The sequence below is a fragment of the Myotis daubentonii genome, chromosome 8, assembly GCF_963259705.1.
Source record: "Myotis daubentonii chromosome 8, mMyoDau2.1, whole genome shotgun sequence".
NCBI classification, from domain to species: domain Eukaryota; kingdom Metazoa; phylum Chordata; class Mammalia; order Chiroptera; family Vespertilionidae; genus Myotis; species Myotis daubentonii.
The window spans coordinates 37245027-37271804 of record NC_081847.1 but is presented as its reverse complement, the minus strand read 5'-3'; the positions used below and the strand labels follow the sequence as shown (position 1 = coordinate 37271804).

General features: G+C 40.3%; 1 protein-coding gene across 4 annotated transcripts in view; it reads left to right on the top strand.

The window, feature by feature from the left end:
• Nucleotides 1-26778, top strand: part of LOC132239557 (ubiquinol-cytochrome-c reductase complex assembly factor 1) — a 119204-nt gene that overhangs the window by 64662 nt on the left and 27764 nt on the right. For all 4 annotated transcript variants that reach the window (XM_059705980.1, XM_059705979.1, XM_059705981.1 and 1 more), the window contains one exon: nucleotides 7078-7186. In XM_059705980.1, the coding sequence (XP_059561963.1) occupies nucleotides 7078-7186 (109 nt within the window). The remainder of the gene's footprint in view (nucleotides 1-7077; nucleotides 7187-26778) is intronic.

Sequence of the window (26778 nt, the reverse complement as noted above, 5' to 3'; positions counted from 1 at the left end):
CATATTAAAACAAATATTTATATTTTTGATATTTATTTCATATATTTAAATGCCATTTAACAAAGAAAAATCAACCAAAAAAATGAGTTCGTGTGTCACCTCTGACACGCGTGTCATAGGTTCGCCATCACTGGTTTAGGGAGAGGAACAGGGAGGGTGGCTGCGGGATGTGGGCAGGAAGGAGACTTAGTTTCTGTTACCATGTGCAAGTATTACTTATTCAAAGCAGTTAGTAAAGAAAGAAAGGAATAGACTGAATGTGTAAGCTATAAGGTCAGGTGACCTAAGAATTGGCCTTTGGCTGCTTGGTCTGGACATTCCAGGCATCTGACTGTCTAATTTGTGGGCCCTGCCTTGTGCTGTGCTTTTTCCTTGAAGAGGAAAACACAGAAGTTCTTCACAACAGGACTACATTCTGTCCTTAACTACCTAGAGAATTTGATTCACAAACTCAGGGGGAAAATTAGTTTAGCTTTTAATTAGCTGAATATGGTGCTGGTGAATGGACAGCCCTGTGGATTATTAGTATCTTATTTTCCCCGTTTGAACTGATGGGAATCTTCATTAGACTTCCTGTTGATGAGAAGACTGATTCTTTGTTTTGATTTTATAACTTTAGTTACGTGTGATGAAATTTGCCATAGAGCTTTATATTTGAAAGTGTTTTACATCAATTAAGTGTCTATTGAACTAATCAGGTACAATGTTTACAGAATAATTTGAATTTGCCCTGCTTTTATTTAGCAGTTTGAATCCATACTGTGTTTTCTAAACTGTTAGTATCAGCAAAAATAGATACAGGTTATAACAAATTTTGCTGGTTTTGTGTAGCTCTTATATTTCTGGGTCAGACTATTCTGAATACCATAGTTCTGTTCAAGTAAGCATAAATTTGTCATTTTTCCAGCCCTGGTGATATTAATGTTTGATTACAGGGTTGAGGCTGGGGAGAAAGGGTTAACTTCTCAGAGACTCATCTGCTATCAGTGCCAAGGTGCTAATGTTATTATACTCCTTCTTCCTGGCTCTCCATTGTCTGAGTAAAATCCAGACTTTTTAGCATGGCATTTCAAAGCCTTTTATGACCTCTCTAGCACATTTTTCTGTTTCCTATACCTGCCCTACCACAAAAGCATTGTTTCTTTACATGTGTTGAGCTCTTCCATTGCTCTGCTCATAATGTTCCATCTGCTGGAAATTCTCTTTATTTATTTTTTGTCTCTATCTATCCAACTTCAGCTCATCTTTCCAAATCCCATGAAGCTTTCTCTGATCCCACTCGGCCAAAAGTAATCCTCTCAAACTCAGTTGCGCTTTGTACTATTTTTGGGATACTTACAACATTCTCTTTTAGGACTCTTTGTATATCTGGTGGATTTTGTCTCCCCGGGGAGACTAACTGCTCTCTGGAAGATGGGCTTTTTTTTAACCATCACTCTGATAATCCCCATATATATTCCCTCACACAGTAGGAACTCAATTTATGTTCCTTGAGTGAATTGTCCGAGGGAATTCTTGAAAGTGTCTTCAATTTGCTTGATCTTTCCTACCCAGATGACCATTTGAGCCTACCTGTTATCTGTAATGGCTATAGAACAAACAACTCTGAAACAAAAAAAACATTTCACCCCATGTTAATATAGTTAGTAAGTTTATGGTCTGAGAAAATCTATGCCTTTTAAACCTCAGAGGGCAGGTGTATTAACAAACTACAGAATTTTCAAATAAACGAAGAATTCCATTACCTCACTATTGCTGTTGATGAATTGGCCTCTGACGACACTCAAGCATCAAAACACACAGCTCTTTTCAGGTGAGAGGCTGACATGAGTGATTTGATTAGCTTTAAGAAAAAATCTTATGAAAAGGACTGAATTTTCCCCAGTTTGTTTCTGCCTTGGAATATGCCCTATATCATATAAAGTGGCCAAATCTTTTTCCATGACCTGTTTTTATTGTCACAAAGTGTTATTTCTTAGTCACAAGTTGGGTTCAGAGGTGCAACTTTAGAATCATAGCATCAGCAATTCCCAAGGTTGGAAGAGACATTAAAGACCAGGTAGTCACGTGGCTGAGTTCCCACAAAATATGTATTCACCCTTCAAAAATCAGCAGTTCTCTATTTTTTGAGATTATTCATTCCATTATTTGAATTTTCAGAAACTCCCCTGTTAGAAAGTTCTACTTTCAGTATTCAATCCTGAATAATTCTTACTCTTTCTGTGGCCCTCCCATTGGTTCTGATTCTAACTCTTGGGCAGTCTAATTACTGTTCTACATTATTAAGGCAATTCTCCTGTTTTTTTTCCAGGTTAAATATCTTCTGATCTTTCATCTCTTCCTTTTTTCTCTTAAAAATATAATGTTCAGCCCTAGCTGGTTTGGCTCAGTGGATAGAGTGTCTGCCTGTGGACTGAAGGGTCCCAGGTTTGATTCCGGTCAGGGGCACATGCCTGGGTTGCAGGCTTGATCCCCAGTAGGGGGCATGCAGGATGCAGCCGATCAATGATTCTCTCTCATCATTGATGTTTCTATCTCTCTCTCCCTCTCCCTTCCTCTCTGAAATCAATATATATATATATATATCTTCTATCTAATAAAAGAGAAACATGGTAATTAGCGTACGTCCGCTACCCTTCCCATTGACTAATCAGGGCGATATGCAAATTAACTGCCAGCCAAGATGGCGGCCGGCAGCCAGGCAGCTTAAAGCGAACATGAGGCTTGCTTGCTTCAGTGATGGAGGACTCCAATGTTCCCTGCCTGCAGCTGCGGCCTCTGAGCTGCAACTCTAAGCAACTATGCTACAAATACAGAAGCTAAACAAAACCCCAGAAACCTGCTTTAGTCAGCTGGGCTTCAGCCAGCAGGATCGTAACATTGTTTCAAATACAGAAGGTAAACAAAGGCCAGAAACCTGCTTTCAGCAGCGGAGGCCTAAGAGCTGAAGCCAAGCCTCAGAGCTAAAGCTGGCCCAGAATAAAAAAGAAAAGAAAAAAAGGAGCGGTTGGGAGTTTCATTCACCCGCCAGCCTGAAAACAGCGCTCAGCCCCTCACCCAGACTGGCCAGGCACCCCAGTGGGGACCCCCACCCTGAAGGGTGTGTGACCAGCTGCAAACAGCCATCATCCCCTCATCCAGGCTGGCCAGGCACCCCAGTGGAGACCCCCACCCTGATCCAGGACACCCTTTAGGGCAAACCAGCTGGCCCCCACCCGTGCACCAGGCCTCTATCCTATATAGTAAAAGGGTAATATGCCTCCCAGCACCGGGATCAGCAGAGCCGGGAGGCCTCCCGGCACTGGGATCAGCGTGACAGGGGGCAGCGCCCAAACCCTCTGATCGCCCTGCGGCTCTGTGTGTGACAGGGGGCGGGGCCACAACCTCCCCATCCTCCCTGCTCTGTTCGTGACAGGGGAAGGCGCCCCAACCCCTTGATCAGCCCTGCTCTGTGCCTGATAAGGGGGGAGCTCCCCAACCCCCTGATCGGCCCTACTCTGTGAGTGACAGGGCAGAGCTCCCCAACCCCCTGATTGGCCCTGCTCTGTGTGTGACGGGGCAGCGCCCCAACCCCCTGATCGGCCCTGCTCTGTGCATGACAGGGGGGAGCTCCCCAACCCCCTGATCGACCCTGCTCTGTGCGTGACAGGGTACAGAGCCCCAACCCCCCAATCGGCCCTACCCTGAGCGTGACTGAGGGTGGCATCACAACCTCCCGATCGCCCTGCTCTGGTATGACAGGGGCAGCGCCCCAACTCCCCAATCAGCCCTGCTCTGAGCCCGACCAGGGGCTGCACCTAGGGATTGGGCCTGCCCTCTGCCACCTGGGAGCAGGCCTAAGCCAGCAGGTCGTTATCTCCCGAGGGGTTCCAGACTGCGAGAGGGCACAGGCCGGGCTGAGGGATCCCCTTTTCCCGCCGAGTGCACAAATTTTTGTGCACCAGGCCTCTAGTATATATATAATGTTCAAACTATTGACAGTATTCCTATTAGAATCTGATCTGTGCTGAATAGGAAATCTTACTTTACACATTGAAGATACTGTATTTCCATTACTGTATCTAAAATCATAATAATTTGGGGAGCAACTTCCTCTTCCTCTTGATTCCCTTAAAACATATACTATTACTTCAGTCTGTAAGACTTTTGTTTTTGTTAATCCTCACCTGACGATATTTTTTCCATTGATTTTTAGAGAGAGTGGGAAAGGAGGGGGGGAGAGAGAGAGAGAGAGAGAAAGAAAAAGAGAAACATAGATGTGAGAGAGACACTGATTAATAGCCTCCCGCAGGCGCCCCCACTGGGGCCAGGGATTGAACCTGCAGCCCAGACATGTGCCCTTGACCAGGAATCATATCTGCAACCCTTTGGTGTGTGGGCCAGTGCTCTCACCACTGAGAAACACTGGCCAGGGCTACAGTTGTTCTTTTAGGCCGAGTTACAGAACCTTAGATTTATTCTTGTTCAAATTCATTCCGTTAGATTCAACTCCTTGAAACAGCTTGTTGAAGTATTTTTGGTTCATGGTTGGGTCGTCAAGCATATTTGTCTTCCTACCCAGCTTCTTGTCCTCTGCAAATTGATAAGTATGTTTGCTTTTCTCCATCTTAGTTACTAAAGGAAATGTTGAGGCAGGCAGGATGGGATCATTCCATTGTACCGTGCTATTGCTAGTAGATTTTATTGGGCAGGACTAATTGTTTATGGAGGTAGATTTGTCAATTTAAACTGAATATTCCATATTTATAGCGGGAATTATCTTTTAGGGAAGTTGTCCTGTTGTAACTGCTTAGTAACTAATGGGAGATTATAGAAATAAGTATAAGTATGGTCATGAGAATGAGATGAGGAACTAGCTTGGAAAGTTGATGACCCTGTTTATATTCTTTGTTTGTTTGTTTTGTTAATCCTCACCTGAGGATATTTTTTCATTGATTTTTAAAAATATATATTTTATTGATATTTTACAGAGAGGAAGGGAGAGGGATAGAGAGTTAGAAACATCAATGAGAGAGAAACATCGATCAGCTGCCTCCTGCATACTCCCTACTGGGAATGTGTCCGCAACCAAGGTACTTGCCCTTGACCGGAATCAAACCTGGGACCCTTCAGTCTGCAGGCTAATGCTCTATCCACTGAGCCAAACCAGTTAGGTCTCTATTAATTTTTTAGAGAGAGTGGAAGGGAGAAGGAGGAGGAGGGGGAGAAGGAGAGAAAGAGAGAGTGGGGAGGGGAGGGAGAGAGAGAGAAACATCAATGTGGGAGAGACACATTGATTGGTTGCCTCCTGTACAGAAGAATCAAGCCTGCAACCAAGGTGCGTGCCCTTCAGTCTGCAAGCCAACTCTGTATCCACTGAGCCAAACTTGCTAGGTCCTGTTTATATTCTTATATATCATGAAATATAATGTTGTGCCGAAACCGGTTTGGCTCAGTGGATAGAGCATTGGCCTGCAGACTGAAAGGTCCCAGGTTCGATTCCGGTCAAGGGCATGTACCTTGGTTGCGGGCACATCCCCAGTAGGAGGTGTGCAGGAGGCGGCTGATCGATGTTTCTCTCTCATCGATGTTTCTAACTCTCTATCCCTTTCCCTTCCTCTCTGTAAAAAATCAATAAAATATATTTAAAAAAAAAAAGAAATATAATGTTGTATTTATTAATTAAAAAATATAATTCTTACATTCTTATGTAAGGTCTTAAGCAGGGAGAGCCCTCTTGGTTGATGAAAGGCAATGTTGTATAGGGGAAAGAGCCCTAAACTTGGCCCTGAATTTATCTATTTATTTATTCAGCAAACATATATCGAATGCCTACTAAAGCCCTGGAAATACAATGATTAAAAAAAACACACCAGACTTGATCTTTGCTTTCAATGGAGTTTACATTCTAATGGGGCAAACAATTTTATAATTACAGATGAAATAATAATATTTTCTGTGACTTATATTCTGTACAAATGCTGTCCAACAGAAATAAAATGCAAGCCACATATTTAATTTAAAAGTAGCTCCATTTAAAAAAGTAAAGAAATGAACTTAATTTTAATAGTAGGTTTTATTGAACTCAATATATCTGAAATAACATTTCAACATGTAGGCAATGTAAAAGTTTTAAGATATTTATATTCTTTTTCTTGAATTAAATCTTTGAAATCTTAATTAGCCACATTTAAAGTGTTTAAATAGCCACATGTAGCTAGTGGCTTCCATATTGGACAGCACAGTACTTACCCACCTTTACAGACTACTCTGTGGCTGGGCAAATTACTTGCCTTCTGTAGGACTCCAGTTTTCATCAGTAATGAAGGATTCAGACTTATCTTCTACAATTAAGAAAGGTTCCTTCCATTTGTGAGGGGGTCTTCTGAGTTGCTCTAAATAATCTATATCTTTTTTTAAATATATATTTTTAGTTATTTCAGAGAGAAAGGGAGAAGAGAGGAACATCAATGATGAGAGAGAATTATTGATCGGCTGACTCCTGCATGCCCCGTACTGGGGATTGAGCCTGCAACCTGGGCATGTGCCCTGACGGGGAATCGAACCGTGATCTGGTTCATAGGTCAACGCTCAACCATTGAGCCATGTCGATCGGGCAATAATCTATATCTTGATCTGGATGGTGCTTATGTGGGTGTATATAACATGTAAAAATTCATTAAGTTGTACACTTAAGATTTTGTACTTTATGGTATCTATATTATACCTCAGTAAAAGTTTTTTTAAAATCACTTCCAGTTTTTAAAAAAATATATTTTATTGATTTTTTACAGAGAGGAAGGGAGAGGGATAGAGAGTTAGAAACATTGATGAGAGAGAAACATTGATCAGCTGCCTCCTGCACTCTCCCCACCGGGGATGTGCCCGTAACCAAGGTACATGCCCTTGACCAGAATCGAACCTGGGACCCTTGAGTCCGCAGACCGATGCTCTATCCACTGAGCCAAACCGGTTAGGGCCCAGTTTTTTTTATTCTGTGCTCTGCTGAAATCACTCAGATGAACTGACCTTCAAGGGAAATGTGTGATGTGAAAAATGGAAACAGCCAGTGACTCTTTATCTCTTCTTCCCACCCAGGATGTGTCTAGTCCGAATGAAGCAGGAAGGCCGGACTGGGAAATACATGTGTCGTATCATAGTTCATTTTATGTGGGAGGATGTTGAGCAGCGTGGCAGAGTCATGGGGGTAAGTGAGTGCTGTTAGATTCTGGTCCTGAAAAACTCCAATGAGGGATTGAGTTGAAGTTTTATCTATTTTATTTTTCATTACAGGTTTACATTCAATATTATTTTGTATTAGTTTCCAGTGTACAACATAGTGGTAGACGATCATACACTTTACAAAGTGGTCTTCCCGATATTTCAAGTACCCACCTGGCACCATACATAGTAATTACAGTATTATTGACTGTATTCCCTATGCTGTACTTTACATCCCCATGATTATTTTGTAACTTCCAATTTGTATTTCTTAATTCCATCACCATTTTCATCCATTCCCTCAACCTCCTTCCCCTCTGGCAACCATCAGTCTGTTCTCTGTATCTATAAGTCTGTTTCTATTTTGTTTATTTTATTATTTATATTCCACACATAAATGAAATCCTATGCTATTTGCCTTTCTCTGTCTGACTTATTTCACTTAGCATAATACCCTCTAGGTCTAGCCATCTCATCACAACTCTAGGTCTAGCCATCTCATCACAAATGGTAAAATTTTATTCTTTCTTTATATCTCTGCCTAATACCCCTTTGCATATGTTTACCACACCTTTTCTATCCATTTGTCTATTTTGGGGCACTTCGTTGCTTCCATATCTTGGCTATTGTAAATAATGCTGTAATAAACATAGGGATGCATATATTCTTTTGAATTAGTGTTTTGGGTTTTTTCAGATATATATATACCTAGAAGTGGAATCGCTAGGTCATAAATCAGTTCCATTTTTAATTTTTTGAGGAACCTCCATACTGTTTTCCACAGTGGTTGCACCAGTCTGCATTCCCACCAACAGCGCATGAGGTTTCACTTTTCTCCATATCCTCACCAACAGTTGTTGTTTGTTGGTTTATGGATGATAGCCATTCTGACAGATTTGAGGTACTATCTCATTATGGTTTTAATGTGTATGGGTTAATACGGTTTCTTTCGTTACAGAGCAGAGCTCTCCCTGTAGATTGAGAAGTTAACTAAGTTTATAAATGTATTATAAAAGTCATACATGTTCATAGAATAACATAATTAGTGACATTGAACATCTTTTCATATATCTATTGGCCATCTGTTATGTCCTCTTTGGAGAAGTATCTATTCTGATCCTCTGCCTACTCTTTTAATTGGATTATTTGGGGGGTTTTTTGGTGTTGAGTTATATGAGTTTCTAAATTTTGGATATTAACCCTTTATTGGATGTATCATTGGTGAATATCTTCTCCTATTCAGTGGATTATCTTTTTGTTTTGTTGATGGTTTCCTTTGCTGTGCAAAAAATGTTTAGTTTGTTGTAATTTCATTTGTTTATTTTTCTTTCATTTCTCCTGCCCGAGGAGATATGTTAGCAAAAATATTGCTAAGAGAAATGTCAGAGATTTTACTGCCTACGTTTTCTTCTAGGAGTTTTATGGTTTCGAGTCTTACATTTAAGTCTTTAACCCATTTTGTGTTTATAGAATGGCTTTGCTTATAGATTTCTGTGAAATGCTGACTAATGCCAAGTAGTAATTTAGCTAGAGTCACTTTTGCCTCAATGGAGACAGACATGCCTTACATACTTCATATGTTTGCATACATTATCATGTTTTGTCAGTGTGAGGACATCCTCTGTGTGGAATTATTAAACCCAAATCATGGTGATAGGAGAGACGGATTTGGTGAATGGAGGAAATCAAATAATCATCCAGTTTAAGCATGTTATACTTTTGACACTGATTCAATGTTTGAACTAGTCCTCCTCTAATTTAGTTTGGATGAAAAGACCCTGCAATGGACCTGCACTGTGCTCAGGAACTGAAAAATAAGCAGCTTGATCACCAACAACCTAGAATACTTTGGCACGGTACTACTGAAAATGTACATTAGTACATTTAATAATTAAGCTGAAAAAGGAGACTATATAACATATATGTATGTATGTATAATAGAATGATGACAACAGAAAAATGGAACAAAAAATTAGAATATAGTTGGTTAAATAAATAATACTCTCTTTGTGTATTTTGTGTATTTTATGTGTCTAGACCAGTGATGGCGAACCTTTTGAGCTCGGCGTGTCAGCATTTTGAAAAACCCTAACTTAACTCTGGTGCCGTGTCACATACAGAAATTTTTTGATATTTGCAACCATAGTAAAACAAAGACTTATATTTTTGATATTTATTTTATATATTTAAATGCCATTTAACAAAGAAAAATCAACCAAAAAAATGAGTTCAGAGGTGACACGCGTGTCATAGGTTCGCCATCACTGGTCTAGACCATGTTACAGTAGATGTAGTTCCTTGTTATTTTCCCATTTTTGTTACCTCCCAGGTTGGGAGTGTCTAAAGCAGAATCATCAGACAGGGTCACGAAATGGATTAATTTGGTTTTGTTCATTATGGAGCAAAGCTCTCCCTGTTGATAAAGTTTATAGATGTATATTATATATATTTTTTTAATTTTAATTTTTATTTTTTTATTTTATTTTATTTTTATTGCTTTAAGTATTACAAAGGGTATTACATATGTATCCATTTTATCCCCCAGCCCTAGACAGTCCCCTAGCCTCCCCTATCCCCCAGTGTCTTATGTCCATTGGTTATGCTTATATGCATGCATACAAGTCCTTTAGTTGATCGCTTACCCCCCTACCTCCTGCCCCCCAACCCTCCCCGGCCTTCCCGCTGCAATTTGACAATCTGTTTGAGGCAGCTCTGCCTCTGTATCTATTATTGTTCAAAAGTTTATAATGGTCTCTATTGTCCATGAATGAGTGAGATCATGTGGTATTTTTCCTTTATTGACTGGCTTATTTCACTTAGCATAATGCTCTCCAGTTCCATCCATGACGTTGCAAATGGTAAGAGTTCCTTCCTTTTTAGAGCAGCATAGTATTCCATCGTGTAGATGTACCACAGTTTTATAGATGTATTATAAAAGTCATACATAAAATAAAAATCAAACAGTAAAATGTATTTATGTGAAAAACAAGTGTCGCCGAAACCGGTTTGGCTCAGTGGATAGAGCGTCGGCCTGCGGACTGAAGGGTCCCAGGTTCGATTCCGGTCAAGGGCATGTACCTTGGTTGCAGGCACATCCCCAGTGGGGGGTGTGCAGGAGGCAGCTGGTCGATGTTTCTCTCTCATCGATGTTTCTAACTATCTCTCTCCTTTCCTCTCTGTAAAAACTCAATAAAATATATTTAAAAAAAAGAAAAAAAAAGAAAAAGAAAAACAAGTGTCTTTTCCCCAGTCCAACTTCCCAGAAGTCATCATTGTTAAAAATTGATGTGTTGCCCTGGCTGGTATGGCTCTGTTGGTTGAACATTATCCCATGTACCAAGGGGTCGCTGGTTTGATTCCCAGTCAGGGCACATGCCCAGATTGCAGGTTTGGTCCATGGTCAGGGTGCCTATAGGAGGCAACTGATTGACGTTTCTCTCTCACATCAATATTTCTCTCTTTCTCCTTCTCCTTCCCTCTCCCTCTCCCTGTTCTCCTTTCCTCTTTCTCTAAAATCACATATTTAAAAAAAGAATTGATGCGAATCTTTCTAGTTTTCTTTTCTTTTAACATAACACAAGTGGGCTTATACTATACACACTATTTTGCATCTTGGCCTTTTTACGTAATATATATTAGATATGTTTTAACTTTACAATTGTTTTCAAAATTCAAAATGTTTTTTTAAAATATATTTTTATTGATTTCAGAGAGGAAGAGAGAGAGAGTTAGAAACATCAATGAATGAGAGAGAATCATTGATCAGCTGCCTCCTGCATGCCCCCTACTGGGGATCAAGCCTGAAACCCTGGCATGTGCCCTTGACCGGAATCGAACCCGGGACCCTTCAGTCCGCAGGCCGATGCTTTATCCACTAAGCCAAACTGGCCAGGGCCAAAATGTTTTAACTAAGACTAAAATCCCTTTAATCATCAATCTCAATCCTGGTCAGTTACCTCCTTTCAAGAAGTAATCACTGTTTCTACTTTGGTATTTATCTTTTAAGACTTTTTCCTATGCTACCTATAGAAAATTCATAGTATTGGTTTTGTGTGTGTATATTTTATTATGTATAACATCATCCTCCGTGTACCTTTATGCAACTTTCTTTTTCACTCAAATAATATGTTTTAGAGATTTTTCCTTGCTGCCTGGTGTTAAGTGGGTCATCTTTACCCATATTTTACTCTTCTGTATTATAATTATTTTCACATACTCCTATGTTATTGCCTAATGGTTTCCTGTGCTTAATATGTATGTAAAATTGTAGTCTTTGAGACTTACTTATGGAAATGATGGTTGCCTACTGAGAGTCTGGATTGAGGGTATTTTCAAATTCTCATGTCTAGAAGATCTGCATGTACAGGAAGCACAATGGATCGCTTCTCCACCTTTTGGCTAAGATCAAGTGTAGAAAGCACAGTGGACATGGGTTTACCTATAGAATACTTCATTGATGTTTATATGCCTTTCTCTGGGATGACAGACCATTGGCATGTCTGTTCATTCTAAGAAGATGAGAGTATATATCAGAGTTTTAGCTGTTATCATCATCATCATCTGTTTTGGAGTCAGTATTAAATTGTCTTTGTAATTGTGCTCTTTGGTTCCTTTTTCATTTTTCTCCCTGTCATGCCTTTCTGCTGTCTTAGCTGCCCAGAGTAGGATCAGTAGCAGCCTTTTAGGTATTCATACAGCTGAGTGTTCCACATATTCTTACGTACTTACTCCCCATCTCTGTGGCAGCACAGAGGACACAGGAGTACCAGAGTCTCAAAGCATCCCCATTTAATGATGACCAGTAATACCCTAAAACCTAGGCTGACCGCCATGCCAGTTACACCATAACTCTTCTATCAGTTAGCCTGTTTTCCTTATTGTTGACTAACTCTGCTGGAAGTTGGACCACTAGAGCCATGTGGGCCACAGTTTATCCCTACCCTAAGTAGCTTAATGAACTAGATTACTGATTCTGGACCACAGGAATCTTTTAGTTGCCCCCTCTCCATGAATTTTCTTTTGGACCTCCATTTATATCTATATCTCAGTATTCAACATTTTGAATCATCTCCTATGTTACTGTATCATGTTCCTTCTATTTAACTGTATGCTTTATAATGGCAGGAGACTTGTCTTACCCACAGTTTTTTTACTTAGACAGTTAAGATTGGATGAATAAATTGAACTTCAGCCTCTGGAATTCTGTTTTAAAGTCCACTTATTTGCCAGAGAAATCATATTTGACTTAATCTCTGGTCCAGGTGTATATCCACATAGTCCTGTAGGAAGTAGTCTTTCCTTCTTTTTTTCCCTTTTATTTTATTCAACCATTTTTACTATCTGAATTGTTCTAGATATGATGCTGCCTATAAAGAGTGTGTTAGATCAGTGTTTCTCAAACTTTAACATACTTGCAATTCACCTGGGATTTGTTAGAATGCAAATTCTGTTTCAGTAGGTTTGAGGTAGGGTCAGAGAGTGTATATTTCTAAAAAGCTTGGTGCTGCCAGTGCCACTTGTAGGGCAGGGTAGAGAGGGGCAAGCACACTTTGAATAGCAAGGTTTTAGATGATACATAATGTTCCCCAAGTACAGACTCTTAAATTCGCCTTCATGAAGGGAAATGCCATGCTCCAGTTTGATTTCAAAGACTCTAAGTAAAAGGTGGTGATTTAAAAATAAGAGAGTTTGGAAGAGCTGTGGAATTACTATTATTGTTTTTCTATTATAATTGACTTGATCCTCCTTTTCAATCTCAGGGTATAAGCAGACACCCTTTAGACAGGCAAGGAAATAATATTAATCACTTCTAAGTTATGAATGATTGTGTGTGTATATGTAGAGGAGAGTTCAGTCTTCTGTGTGTGTACAACCTAAAGAAATGGGAAAATTAGGGATGTGTAGCTGGAGAAAAGCAGTAGGGAACGAGTCTGGCCTGGTTCTGATCCTGACTGGCAAGTCTTTCCTTCTCTGTGCTTCAGTTTTTCTTTTAAAAAGGAAAAAGAAAAATCATGGAGGTAGGCTACATGATTTTCAGATTTCTTGTCAGCTTTGAAACCTATGATTTGAAGGTGGTAATTTGCAGATCTGTGTTATTTGGCATCCCAGGTATGCATCTTTAAGAAAACTCATTTAAGTAGAATTTATAAGACTGATCAATGCAGTAGTGATTTTTCTTATGCCATGTAATTCTTTACTTTACTTGAGTGGATTGGTGTGGGGAAGATCAAGAACCAACAGAGCCACTTGCAAATTAATGACGAATCAGAAATTTTAATCAGGACTCCTTTGAAATTAGAATTCCAGCCTTATTAGGTGGGAAAATTTAATTGATAAATTTTTGCTTTTTACCAGCTTTTTAGGAGCCCAGCTATTGTGAAAAATGAGGCAGACTCATATATCTTCATTGAAGCTGGTATAAAAAGTGAGTGTTAAATTTGAGGTTACAAAAATCACATCAGTAATTTAGAATGTTCTGACTTTTAAAAAAAAAACATTATTTGGGATTTAAACATATAAATTAGCTGTGGAAATAAAGTTCATTATATCACCTCATCTGGTCTTGTTTTATTTCATTAACTGGTTCTTAAAAACCTTTGTGAGCTGAGTCGCAGCTGAAGAGGTTGGAGACCATTTTTCCTTGGGTCCTTGCCTCACTCCTGAGTGTTGGTAAGAGTAGAGAGCTAAGTCTTGACACAGCTGTAAAAACAGACAGCGCCTTTGGCCTCAGCTCTTTCTCCTGGTGCAGGCAGATTTCAGATGTAAATTTCACTTTCTGCCTCTCCTACTAATGAAGTAAGTTTCTTTTGCTGGGTTTGCAGCCAGGTGTGTCCAGTCTTGTGGCTAACAGGGCGCTTTACTTAATTTTTCCATTTGTGACATTTCAACCAAACTTAAAAAACAAACATAAAAATTAGCTCAAGGCAGTGGCTCAAAGTGTTAATGGTAACCTTAGGCTGACTAAACGACTTCCTCTCAGTTCTGTCCTGCCAGACATCTCCACCTTGTGGCTTACAATGAGCAGGTTTAAAAGCTTTCCAAGTCCTGGAGACTAACTAGGTGGGAAAGGGTGGAGTGGTCTATAGTTAAGAAAATGCAAGTTTATCCTTATCAGTGGTCCCTGGCATGCCAGTTGCCTTAGCAGGACTCCAGGTGATATTTTGTTAGCACCATTCCAGAATAATGATGAACCTCCTGTCATTTCACAGTCTCCTGCTCTCTGTGTGGCAGAGCTGCTTCAAGGGATGGTGCAGAGATCCTAGGAAGAGGCGGGGGAACTTTGGGTTGAACTGGATTCCTTTGTAAAATTCGATTTTGCTTTTCAGTACCAGCATTTTGCTTTGCAAGGTTCTCTGTGATCATACTCCAGGCTACTTTTCCAAACTCATTTCCTTTAGCTCTCCTGGAACCTTAAATATGTAAAACCTTAGAATCTAGCACATGTGCCTGGCTTTAGTGAACATCCAATCCCATCCTTGCTTCACATACTCTTCACTCCAGCCAAGCTGAATGCCTTGCTTTTCCTGTCTTGTGTCTTTCTTCATGTGGTACATACACCTACATTACCCTAACACTCCTCCATGTCCTTCCACCCCAGACTGGAAGCCAATCCCAGTTTTCTGTAGCTGAAAGTACCATAATAATTTATATGCACCCTTCTTCTGGTTCTTACTGTTTCTGTTTGTACCATTGTCATGCACATATGTTGACTGACTTCCAGGTGAATTGGGGACCGGGGAGACAGGATCACACACATCCCTCTGTATTTTCCCAAGTGCCTATCATTGCCCTTTGGCTGAATGCATGCCCAGTAAATATATCATGAAAGAAGACAGTTTTGGAAGCCTCTGATAATTATTGGAAAAAGTAGAGTGGGAGGTATCCTTTTTGTTGTTGTTGTTTATCCTCACCCAAGGATATTTTTTCCATTAGAAAAATTGGGGCCGGGGGGAAGACACACACATGGGGATCGAACCTGCAGCCCAGGAACATGCCCTTGGCCAGGAATTGAACCTGAGACCCTTTCATGCACAGGCCGATGCTCTATCCACTGAGCATCGGAGGACATTTATTTGCTCTGCTGGTCTTAAACATTGGAAGAAAAAGAAATGAGATACTGTTTCCTCTACCCTCATTTTCTCTGTTTCTTTTTCCACGCTTTCCCATCTTCTAATGGAATTACTTGATTAAAAAAAAACATTTTATACATAAAGTATTTAAGCTCCTAAACTAACAAAGGCTTTAAATCTATAAAGGGTGGTAAAAATAAGAATTACAAGTACTTTAGTTGTTTTGGAAATTTCCTTCCAGGCTTCTGTAATTCTACTCACATCTCCTTCCTCCCACAAAAGTCTTCAATCAGACTTCTCTGTTTTACCATGAGGTAAAACTTTTGCTATATCTCTAGGTCAGAATTAAAACTCCCTACCAAAGGTATTGTTTTAAAAGAACCACTTTATGGTTTCACTCCCATGCAGCATAGTTTTTGTGGTCACTGGTATGAATGGTGGAGTGTAACTACAGAGCAATCCCTGGGGCCTGAGGCCTTTAAGAATGTGTTTATTCTCATATAGCAGTCCTTCTTCTAAAAGTGTTACAGGTGTCCTAAGCTGTAGAGTGGATACTTGTTTATTAGAGGAGAGAAGTCTAAATTCTTAGAAGGCAGAGCAGTTCCATTTGGGAGTTGCCTAATGAATTTAAACAGTGTCCAACTGAAGATGTTCCTCAAGTACACTGGTTCTCAACCTTCCTCATGCCGGACCCTTTAATACAGTCCCTCATGTTGTGGTGACCCCCAACCATAAAATTATTTTCTTGCTACTTCATAACTGTAATTTTGCTACTGTTATGAATCGTAATGTAAATATCTGATATGCAGGCTGTATTTTCATTGTTACAAATTGAACATAATTAAAGCATAGTGATTAATCACAAAAACAATATGTAATTATATATGTGTTTTCCGATGGTCTTAGGCAACCCCTGTGAAAGGGTCGTTCGACCCCCAAAGGGGTCGCGACCCATAGGTTGAGAACCGCTGCTCTAGTAGCTGCATTCCCTTCCCTAAACAAGTTTCATACCCTCAGGCTTTAAGAGGTAGCAACAGTATGCAGAGTATGTGCTTTAGATCAGCGGTTGCCAACTGGTGGTCCGCGAACCACTGGTGGTCCGTGAGGTCCAAAAGGTTGGCGACTGCTGCTTTAGATGGTTTTCCAACTGATTGGATGCCTGGGTGCTTATAACCGGAGGGCCACTCTAATGGCTTCCGAGTGCCATACTGGATTCACTATTTCAAGGAATGTCCCTGAAAGAGAATTTATAAACCTTTTTGTATTTGAAATTAAATAAAGCATGAATCTCCTATCTATGCACATGATAATTTGTCTCTTTCATGGTCATTTTTATCTTCAGTTACAGATTGTGAGTTTCCTGAAGTCATTCATATTTACCTGTCTTTGTATTCCTACCTTAACAAAAATGAGCTTTGTACATAGTAGGCATTCAGTAAATGCATCTTGACTGAAGGAGTCAAGTGAGTGAATTTGATCCCCTTTTTTATCCTCAGCTTACCTCATGGCATTTCTGTAGGAGAAAGACAGAGACCTAATTCCATTTTTCAAGGCCCTGGCTACTTCAGTGCACTGCCTTTCTATACTACTTCTGCTTAAGTACTCTTCATGCTAAGTACTCCTAATTTAGCTCATCATTCCAGAACTGTTTACCTCTTCCAACACATCTCTTGCCTCCAGTCTATCTGGGGGCCCTGTTTCACTTGATTATCTTTTGTACCGTAGTTATAATACTGCTTAGAGCTGGTTGCATCGGACACAGCTAAAGCCATTTTCCACACCCCCCTTTCAGGGGTCATTAATGCCTCTCCTACTCAGTAGACGGGAAAAATAGCTCCATGAACCTGTTTTTCCTGTGTGTCCTGTCTCACTTTTGATGTCTTCACCATCAATCCAGTCCCCCAAGCTAGAATTCTTAAAGTCATCCTCATTTCCTGCCTCAACTTCTGCATCTAGTTGACCTGTCAGATTTTTCCCAAGATATCTCTGGGTTTTATTCTCTCTTCTGTTCCATTGCTTCATGTCAATCCTCATCATCTCTCTTTCTGCACATGGCCTCTTAACTAGTTCTTGGACTTTCCTGACTTAATTGAACCCTCCCACCATATAATTGCCACTGGTTTCCTTTCTAAATCCCACATCTGAGTATGTCCCTCTTCTGTCTAGAAATCTCTGCGGGCTCTTACCACATACAGGATAAAATTCAAACTCCTTAGCAGTGGCATACAGAAGAACCCTTCATAGATATGTAGGAGAATGTGCTTGTTCTTAGAAGATACCTGCTGAAGTATTTATGGGTGAAATGTTTTATTTGCAAGTATCTTCAAATTATTTAGTAAAAGAAAAAAGTGTGTTTGTGTGTATATATAAAGTTGACCCTTGAACAATGCACAGGTTAGGGGCACTGGCTCCCCCCGCCCCAAATATGCAATCAGAAATCCACATATAATTTTTGACTTCCCCAAAATTTAACTACTGCTGGCTGGAAGACTTACTGATAACATAAACAGTTGATTCGCACATATTTTATATGCTATATTATTCTTATAATAAAGTAAGCTAGAGAAAAGAAAATGTTATTAAGAAAATCATAAGAAAGGGAAAATACAGTTACAGTATTTATTGAAAAATATGCATGAGTGGACCCCCGAAGTTCAAATCCATATTGTTTAAGGGTCAGCTGTAGATAGATATAAAGCAAATGTCACAAAATATTAATTGTGAATCTAAAATTATACAAGTTCTTGTTATATTACTCTTACATCTTTGTTTTTTTCAATAAGTTTGAAATTCTTGAAAGTGAAAATTAGGGGTTGGGAGTGGAATCTTCACATTTTGGCCCCAGCCTGCCTTTCTATTCTAATTTCCAACAAACTCTACCCACACACAAATTTTCATGTGCGAGTACCTGCACACATACACTCAAATATATGTTCCACTCATGCCAGATTTTTACTGGTGTCACAGTATGCCATGCTCTTTTATGATTCTGGGCTTTGTTTATGCTGTTCTCTCTGTCTAAAGTTGACTTAACCCCTATCTCCTCTGCTCATGACACTATAAGACACAGCTGCATAGTACCTCCTCCAAGAAGCTTTCCCCAACACTCTCAATAATGTTAGCACAGTATATTTGGCCTCTCCCTTTTCTGTATTTTTGCAGTATTTTGCACAGACTTTGAAATAAGACATACTCTAATTATGGGTTTGTGTAGGTCATGACCATTGTATGGGATAAGGATCTTAGGATCCCTGGTGTCTTAAACAGAGTGCCTAACGTAGCCACCCACCTGTTGTTTGCGGTGAACATAGGTACTTGTTTCTGTTCTTAGCGTGTGGCCAGTCCTGGCTCCCAAGTACTGACTTAATGAATGATCTTCTTATGTCAAGATTCAATTTCACTGACACCCCTCTACCACCAATCCCAACCCCTGCAAAAAAAAAAAAAAAAAGGTTCATTTTTCTCCCTGTCTTGCCTCATGGGTTCCCTGGCTCTCTGGTCGTTTGTACTTTTAATCTACTTTATAGAATAGATGAACCTCAAAATGTTAGACTGGGTGTCTCAGGGATGCTTTCATTAAATGGTTCTCAATCTGAAGGGGCTCAGTTGTTTGCCTCTTCCCGGTCCAGGGTCCACTTTGCTATACCATGATAACTTTCCCTAGTCAACCTCATGGCAGCTTCCTTCTCCTCTGTGGTATTACCAAGGACTTCCAAAGACCAAGAGGACAGTTTTTCTTTTCTTTTGTTTTTAAAGCAAGCTGCTATTTTGCTCATTTTTTCCCCACAGAGTTTAACTAGGTCTCTCTCTCTCTCTCTCTCTCTCTCTCTCTCTCTCTCTCTCTTTCTCTCTCTTCGGAGAGGAAGAGAGAGATAGAAACATCAATGATGAGAGAGAATCATTGATCAGATGTCTCCTGCATGCCCCCTACTAGGGATCGAGCTTGCAACCCGGGCATGTGCCCTTGACTGGAATCGAACCCGGGACCCTTCAGTCCACAGGCCAACGCTCTATCCACTGAGCCAAGCCAGCTAGGGAGGACAGCTTTTCTTGAATCTAGAAGCATTCCATTTCTTCAATGCAATCCCAAACCTGAGGCCCCTTTTATTCAGAATTTCTAATCCAATACGGCAGAGGTTTCCTACTCAACAGAACTAATAGAGATTAAAGGGGGTGAAAGACAGATGAGAATGCTAACAATGTTCTGAATTTGTTTCTTTTTCCAACATTTAGAGTCTGAATGTCTCCACATCCTCTGAATTTGCCTTAGTTGATTTTACAATTATTTTTCAGAGACTCCTTGCTTATGTTTTTTTTAAGAGTAGAGGAACACCGAGACTGAACACCGTGCTTGGAGAGGCTGGGCTGGGAGACTAACAAAGGCGGTATTATGCTGTGCACGGCAAAGCCAATAAATGAATTCAGGAGACACCTAGATGTGTTTCTAGAGGAGGGCATGCAGGGGAAGGGGTCTGGTGAAAAGGCAGAAAGGTGGGATTAAGATAAATTAAAATGAGGCCAGCATGTTGGATGAGGGGACAGCCTCTTCCTATTCCCACCATTGCTTAAGATTTTTTCATTCTGCTTAGTTCAAAAGTTAAAACTAGTCTTTACCATGTACCTCCTAGTCATGCTCCCATCCTCCACTCTCTACCTAGGAAAATAACTTAGTTTTAAGACTATTTCAACCTGATACAGCAGTGTTTATTATTTGACTGCTACATCTATTAGATGTACCTAAGGGTCTTAGACTATTAAAACTGGAAAGGAACCTTAAAGTAACCTAGTCCAGAGATTCTGAAAAGTGTGGTTGCAGATCAGCAGCTCTAGCATCACTTAGGAACTTGTTAAAAATGCAAGTTTAGAGTCCCACCTTGGATCTGCTCATCAGAAACTCTGGAAGTGTGATCCAACAATCTGTTTTAACAAATCCTTCAATTTGAGAGCCACTGCTCTTGTTTGCACTTCATTAAAAAAAAAAAAATTTATATATATATAGTATATATGTTTTACTGATTTCAGAGAGGGAGAGAGAAACATCAGTGATGAGAGAGAATCATTAATTGGCTGACTCCTGCATGCCCCACACTGGGGATTGAGCCCGCAACCCGGGCATGTGCCCCAACTAGGAATCGAACTGTAATCTCTGGTTCACAGGTCGATGCTTTACCACTGAGCCATGTCGGCCAGGCCTGAGCTTCATTTTTAACTGATGTGAGAAACTGGCTCTGGGGGAGCTAAGTGCACTTTACCAGAGCCATTTGAATTTTACATTTTACCACAATCTTACCTGTGAGATAGATAGTATTTCCACCTGCATTTTACAGATGAAGAGAGTAAGTCTCTGAGAAGTTGGTATATTAATATTCTGCAGCTGCTGTAACAACTTACTAGAAACTCGTTGGCTTAAGACAACAGAAATTTATTCTCTCAGAGTTTTGGAGGCTAAAAATCAGTTTCACTGAACTGAAGTCAAGGAGTTAGCAGGGTTGTGCTCCTTCTGGAGGCTCTAGGGGAGAATCTGTTCCTTGCCCCTTCCAGTTTCTGGTGACTGCTGGCATTCCTTGGCTTGTGGCCACATCACTCTAACCTCTACCTCTGGGGTCATGTTACCTTCTCCTTTTCTGTCTGGGTCTAAGTGCCCTCTGCTTCCCTTTTATAAGAATACATACATGTGATTACATTTAGGACCCACCTGGATAATCCAGGACACTCCCCATCTGAAGATCCTTAACCTAATCACAGCTTCGAAATCCTTTTCTGCCATGTAAAGTAATATTCACAGATTCCAGGAATTAGGATGTAGATATCTTTTGGGAGACAACTATTTAGCCTACCAGTCAAGTAACTTAATCAGACTTATACAGTACATATGGCATCCTGGATTGGAGCCCAAACCTGCCAGACTCTAGAGCAGTGGTTCTCAACCTTGGCTGCACATTAGAATCACGGGGGAATCTTTTTAAAATCCTGATTTCTGGGCCTCATCCTCCAGAAATTCTGTTCCTTTGTTACTAATGTTGTGGCCCCACCCCATAACAAAGAAACAGAATTTCCGGGGGATGAGGCCCAGAAATCAGGATTTTTAAAAGATTCCCAGGTGATTCTAATGTGCAGCCAAGGTTGAGAACCACTGCTCTAGAGCCTATGCTCTTAATCACTGCTTTGTGTTGCCTGAAAATATCATCACTGATCACTATGGCTCTGGCATTAGCACTAAGATTTTTAACTATAGTTTCTTTCTTCTGCTGACTTGTATAACATTACTTGTCACATAACACTGAACCAATGACTTCTTTGGTATCTCTGTATTTTGGTCCTGACTCAGTTAAATTGTTAGCTCCTAGAAGGCAGAGATTGTATCTTTTTTCTTTTCCATTTTAAAAAATGGAGGTATAATTCATAAACCATAAAATTCACTATTTTAAATGTGCTTTTTTGTGAATTTGCAATGTTATGCAACCATCGCCACTATCTAATTCCAAAACATTTTCATCACCTCAAAAAGCAACTTTGTGCCCATTAGCAGTCACTCCCCATCCTCTCTCCCTCCCCCCACCCAATCCCTGGCAACCACTACTCTTTCTGTCTCTATGGATATACCTATTCTAGGCATTTCATATAAATGGAATCATATAATATGTGGCCTTTAATGTCTGTTTCCTGTCACTTAACATAATGTTTTCAAGGTTTACCCATATTGTATGTTTCGGTACTTCATTACTTTTTATGGATAGTCTTGTATGGATTATACCACATTTTATGACCCATTCATCAATTGATATACATTTGGGTTCTTTTCATTTTTGGGCTTTTATGAATAATGCTGCTATGAACATTCACATACAAGTTTTTATCTGAACATATGCTTCCATTTTGGGGGGTATATACCTAGGAGTGGAATTGCTGGATCATACAGTGATTCTATGTTTAGCTTTTTGAGCAGCTCAGATATTGTATCTTATATCAAGTTATTTGAATTCCTAGTGTGATATCCGTTGTTTATTTGTTTATAAGGAAATAACATTCTCAAAATATGTAGTCTTAATACATTTCTCATCTTGTTACCAAATAAATATTTACACCTAAAATTTTCAACAGTAAGAGAAGGGCTGGTATGGTATAATGGCAGGAGTTCTGGCCAAGCCAGCTGCTCTCTGGGTGAGCTTGAGTAAGTCAAATCACCTCACCTCTCTGGGGAGGAGAGCTAGATGATTTCTAAATTCTCTTCCAGACTTAACATTCTGCAACTCTGTGAAAGTTTGAAAAGCTAGCCTTGTGTTAAATCCCAGAGCTTGTGTTCTGTTTATTTAGCAGTTCATCATTCTCTGTCTTATTTCTGTTCCCAGACACAAACAAGGTTTTACCCATCTATCCATCCATTTTATTGTGGCCTGCTAGCTTTCAGCTACTACTCTGTGCCTAGCCTCTAGGCACTAGAAATACAAAGATGATGACGATACTGTCCCTGACTTCCAAATCTAGTAGGAGAAGACACACATAAACTGGTGACTACAATATTTACAGATTATGATATTTAAAGATTGCTGAGAAGGACCAGAGGAGAAAAGCTTGGGGTAGATGACATTTGGTTTGTATCTTTCAGATAAGTGTTTGCTAGACAAGAAGAGCATCCCTGGCAGAGAAGCAGTGTGGGTAAAGGCAGAGTGGTGTGAGAGGACAAAGCATATTTGTCCTCATTTGGTGACTTTCCCCCTTCTATTCTGCAGTGATGAAAGCAGACTCTATCTTTATCCTACTAGCGCCATTTGAGATTCTTCTGTTTGTCCAGTATTTACAGTCATTGACTTAAAGGTCTACAAGTGAGGGCTCCTATGTTCTGTCCATATTTTCTTTAAGTCCTGTCCACCTGTAGATCTTCTCTGTTTCTTAAGGGGACTTCAGACTAAATTTCTGAGTAAGGAGGTTCACTGAATAATTAAAGAGCCCTGGTCAAGATTTGGGTTTTCTCCATAACATTGGCTTAGTTTGGGCTCTCACAAATGCCCTGTCGTTCCCCTAAGCATTTTAGTTACATAAAAATATTAGGAACATAAAACTTTACAATATGATCAGCATAGCACAAACTAAAGTTCTAACCTTTGACTAGAAACATATATGGAAGGCTTTGTGTTTGAAACTGCCCCCTTCCCAGCCTCCTACCCTTCATGAGAGGTCATTGTACAGCTCTTTCCATGGTCACTGTTCTCTTCCCTTTTACTGGAGGGCAAAACTAGGGCAGAGAAATAATTTTTATTCACTTCTGAAAGGTTACAGTAATAAAGAGACTCTTGTTAACATCAGAGAACGTTGCAGCCAAGAGTTTTCACAGTCTGGCATTGTTTATTTTACATGTAATTTGGAACCTTCTGCACTCTTAAAATATTGGCACAAAAATGTTTTAACTGTTGAAGTACTTCATTGCACAGAAGTAGTGTGGTGTTGTCAGAGGGGCAGTAGGGCTCTGGAGAGCCGTTTCCCCTGTTCCTGTTGGAGAGAAAAATGGTAGAAGCCTGTGTGTATGTGTGTGCACATTCACATTCACTCAGGAATATATGAGTCTCTCTCTGCATTTAGAATTAAGAACTTTCTCTGTCCTGATGAACTGATATGCTTCCCTTTTTTTTAACAGTGAGATGGTATAACAAATCCTGCTTCCCTGCTGCCAGAAAGTACAGCACTTCTTTTATTTAGATCTTTTGATATAGTTACTCATTGTCCTCTCTCTCACACACACTTTCTTACTTAACTCTTTTCTTTTACTTTTGTTTTGGTTGAGATAAATACTCTGGGCCAAACTCTGTGCCAGGCACCTCTTAGGCACCATTTCATTGAATCCTTACAAATTGTCCTATTATAGAGGTGAGAGTGTCCCCATTTTGCAGCTGAGGAGAACTGAGGGGTAGAAAAGTTAAAGGACTTGGCTGTGGGCAGCATAGTAAGTCATAAGTCCAGATCTGACTGATTTAAAACATTTTGCTGTTTTGGCCTTACCACATGTCTTTTATTGTAAGCCAACTTGAGCCACTTTTTGGAAGGAGGTAGAATATAAATAATGAATGAGTGAACGAACTACTGACTAACCCGTCCATTGATAGGAGCAAAGTCGCCTGTGTTAGTGAGATAGTAACACACAGAAGTGTGGGACAGGAAGTGCTCAGACCTTTCAGCCCTTCTTTGCCCAGAGAGAGCTTTGTTCCCTTTGGAAGACACTTACCTTTGGCTTTTTAACCCACAAGAACAGTCAGTCCCTATGATGGAGGATCCAAATTTGCTCATATATCCATATACCGTGGGGCCTTGACTTAGGAGTGTCCCGACTAACAAGTTTTTTGAGATACCAGCTGTCTCTCGGCCAATTTTTTGCATTGAGTTGTTAGAGTAATTTGAGTTAACGAGCTCCTTAACAAGCTCGGTCTCAGAACGAATTAAACTCGTAAGTCAAGGCCCCGCTGTATATGCAATTTTGGGCCAGGAAACAGAGCATTCCCCCCAAATTTAGTGAGGGCTCCTATGTTCTGTCCACAGGAGGTGGATACTTCATACTAAAATGTCCAAAGGCTAGCACTTGATTTTCCAAGCAGTTATTTCCTATCACATGGGCTTTGGAGCCAGATAGATCTGGGTTCTAATCCCTGCGCTGTCATAGTTGGCCGTGAGATCCTGGGCAAGTCGCTTCACCTCTCATTGTCGCCATTCCTTCCTTTTAAGATAGGCCACACATAGTGTGTGACTTAATGTGATGCTAGTAAAGCCTGAGCACATTGCTTGGCACATTTTTGGGCATTTGATAACATGGGCACTGTATTTGGACCTTTTCTATGGCACTTGACATAGGCTGCCTTATTTCAAGAAGATTCATGTATACATCTGTCAGGCCCCACTGGATTCTTTCTGACTTTCTGGGACAGAAATGATACCTTTCATCTTTGTACCTCCTGTTCTGCCCGTCATGGGACATACGCATAGCAGGCGCTCAGTCGATGTTGGCCAAATCTGTTAGGATGACTTGGACAAAGCAGAGCAGGCATGAATGTTTTAGTTTCTCCATCTGAACCTGGGGAAATAGTAACTCCCTTATTTTGGAGCCTTTGAGGACAATTTAAAACGATATGTGTGAAGTGTTTGGAGCCCTTTGAAAGGAGGGTACTGGGGAAATTAATGGTGTTTTTGCTGTTCTTGGGAAAGCCCTTTGTGGTTCCCAGCGAATAAATTACTTGGAGTGAGTTTTCTAACACCTCCTACTCTGCTCTGTTCGCTGAGACTATTTTTTTTTTTAATAACTGCTTTAATGCTTCTTTGCTCTGACTTATAAAGATATATATTTTTTGTTTTGGACTTTTGACCTCTTTCTGCTCCCAGGAGAGAAATTTCTATCAGAATAATAAAAGGTGTAAACTGTGTGTGTTGCCCCTTTTCTGGGCCTTGAGTAGTTCAGCTGCTGGGGTTAAGAATCAGCAAGCTTGTGGTTTGTGCCTGGTTATGGGGGAAGTAGGAGACGATTCCCATTAAGTGCTCAGTGAGTGGCCTTCCAAGTGTCTCCCACGCTGCTACTTTTCATCCATGTCCTATGCCCTGTTGCTAAGATTATCAGATATCAAGTGAACTCTATTGTATTTGGTATTTTGGGTATATGTATGTATTTATGGCCATACCACTTCTCTTTCAAAGACAGAAAATGTTTACTGTCTGTTGTGCTTTAGGTCCTGGGCTGTGTCACCTGCCAAAGGAAGAGCCTCCATCTAGAGGAGAAGGAGGGAATGGGAGAGTTGCAAAACCACTTGCTAGTCTTGGAACCAGAGGAGTAGGGACTCTCCTGGTGACTTGGTTCCACTGTTCAGCAGCAGACTCAGGTGAAGAGCTAGACCACATTATTTCTAAGGGCCCTTCCAGCTTGGAAAAAAACCCATAAGATAAGAATTTTCCAACCTATGGTAGATAGAATTTACAAGAGTAAATAGCAATTTTTCAGACTTCCTACTTATTCTCAAAGCCTCTCTTGCCCTGGAATAACTAGCTGCATCCCTAATATCCTCAGCTCAAAGGCCGAGGAGAGACTAGAATGGTTTGGGGTCAAATGTGAGGTTCAGAACATGTGAGAGTTGTCTGGTGAGAAGCAGTGGGTGGATATGGATGTCAGAATCCCATTGGTGATGACCCATGGGACTGTGTAATGGAAGTCCAGGCAGCTCTGGCTGATGGCAGGCAGGCCCAGTCAGGGCTGCAGACCTAGCTGATCAGAATTGCAAAGCAGTCGAAGTTTACATTTTGTGCCACTTCTGTGGCCTGCAATCTCCTAGAACAAGGGTGGGCAACCGTTTTGTGAGTGTGTGCCCAAACCAGCAAAATCTCTGACTCAAAATTCTTCTGTGTGCCAACCCTAATTTTTTGAGAACATGTTACACCTACTTGATATCTCTTAAGGTGTACGTATGTGAAGAACCTTGAAGAAATAATAAAATTCATTCGAGCGACAAAAACACAGTATATGATGATGAAAAATACATTT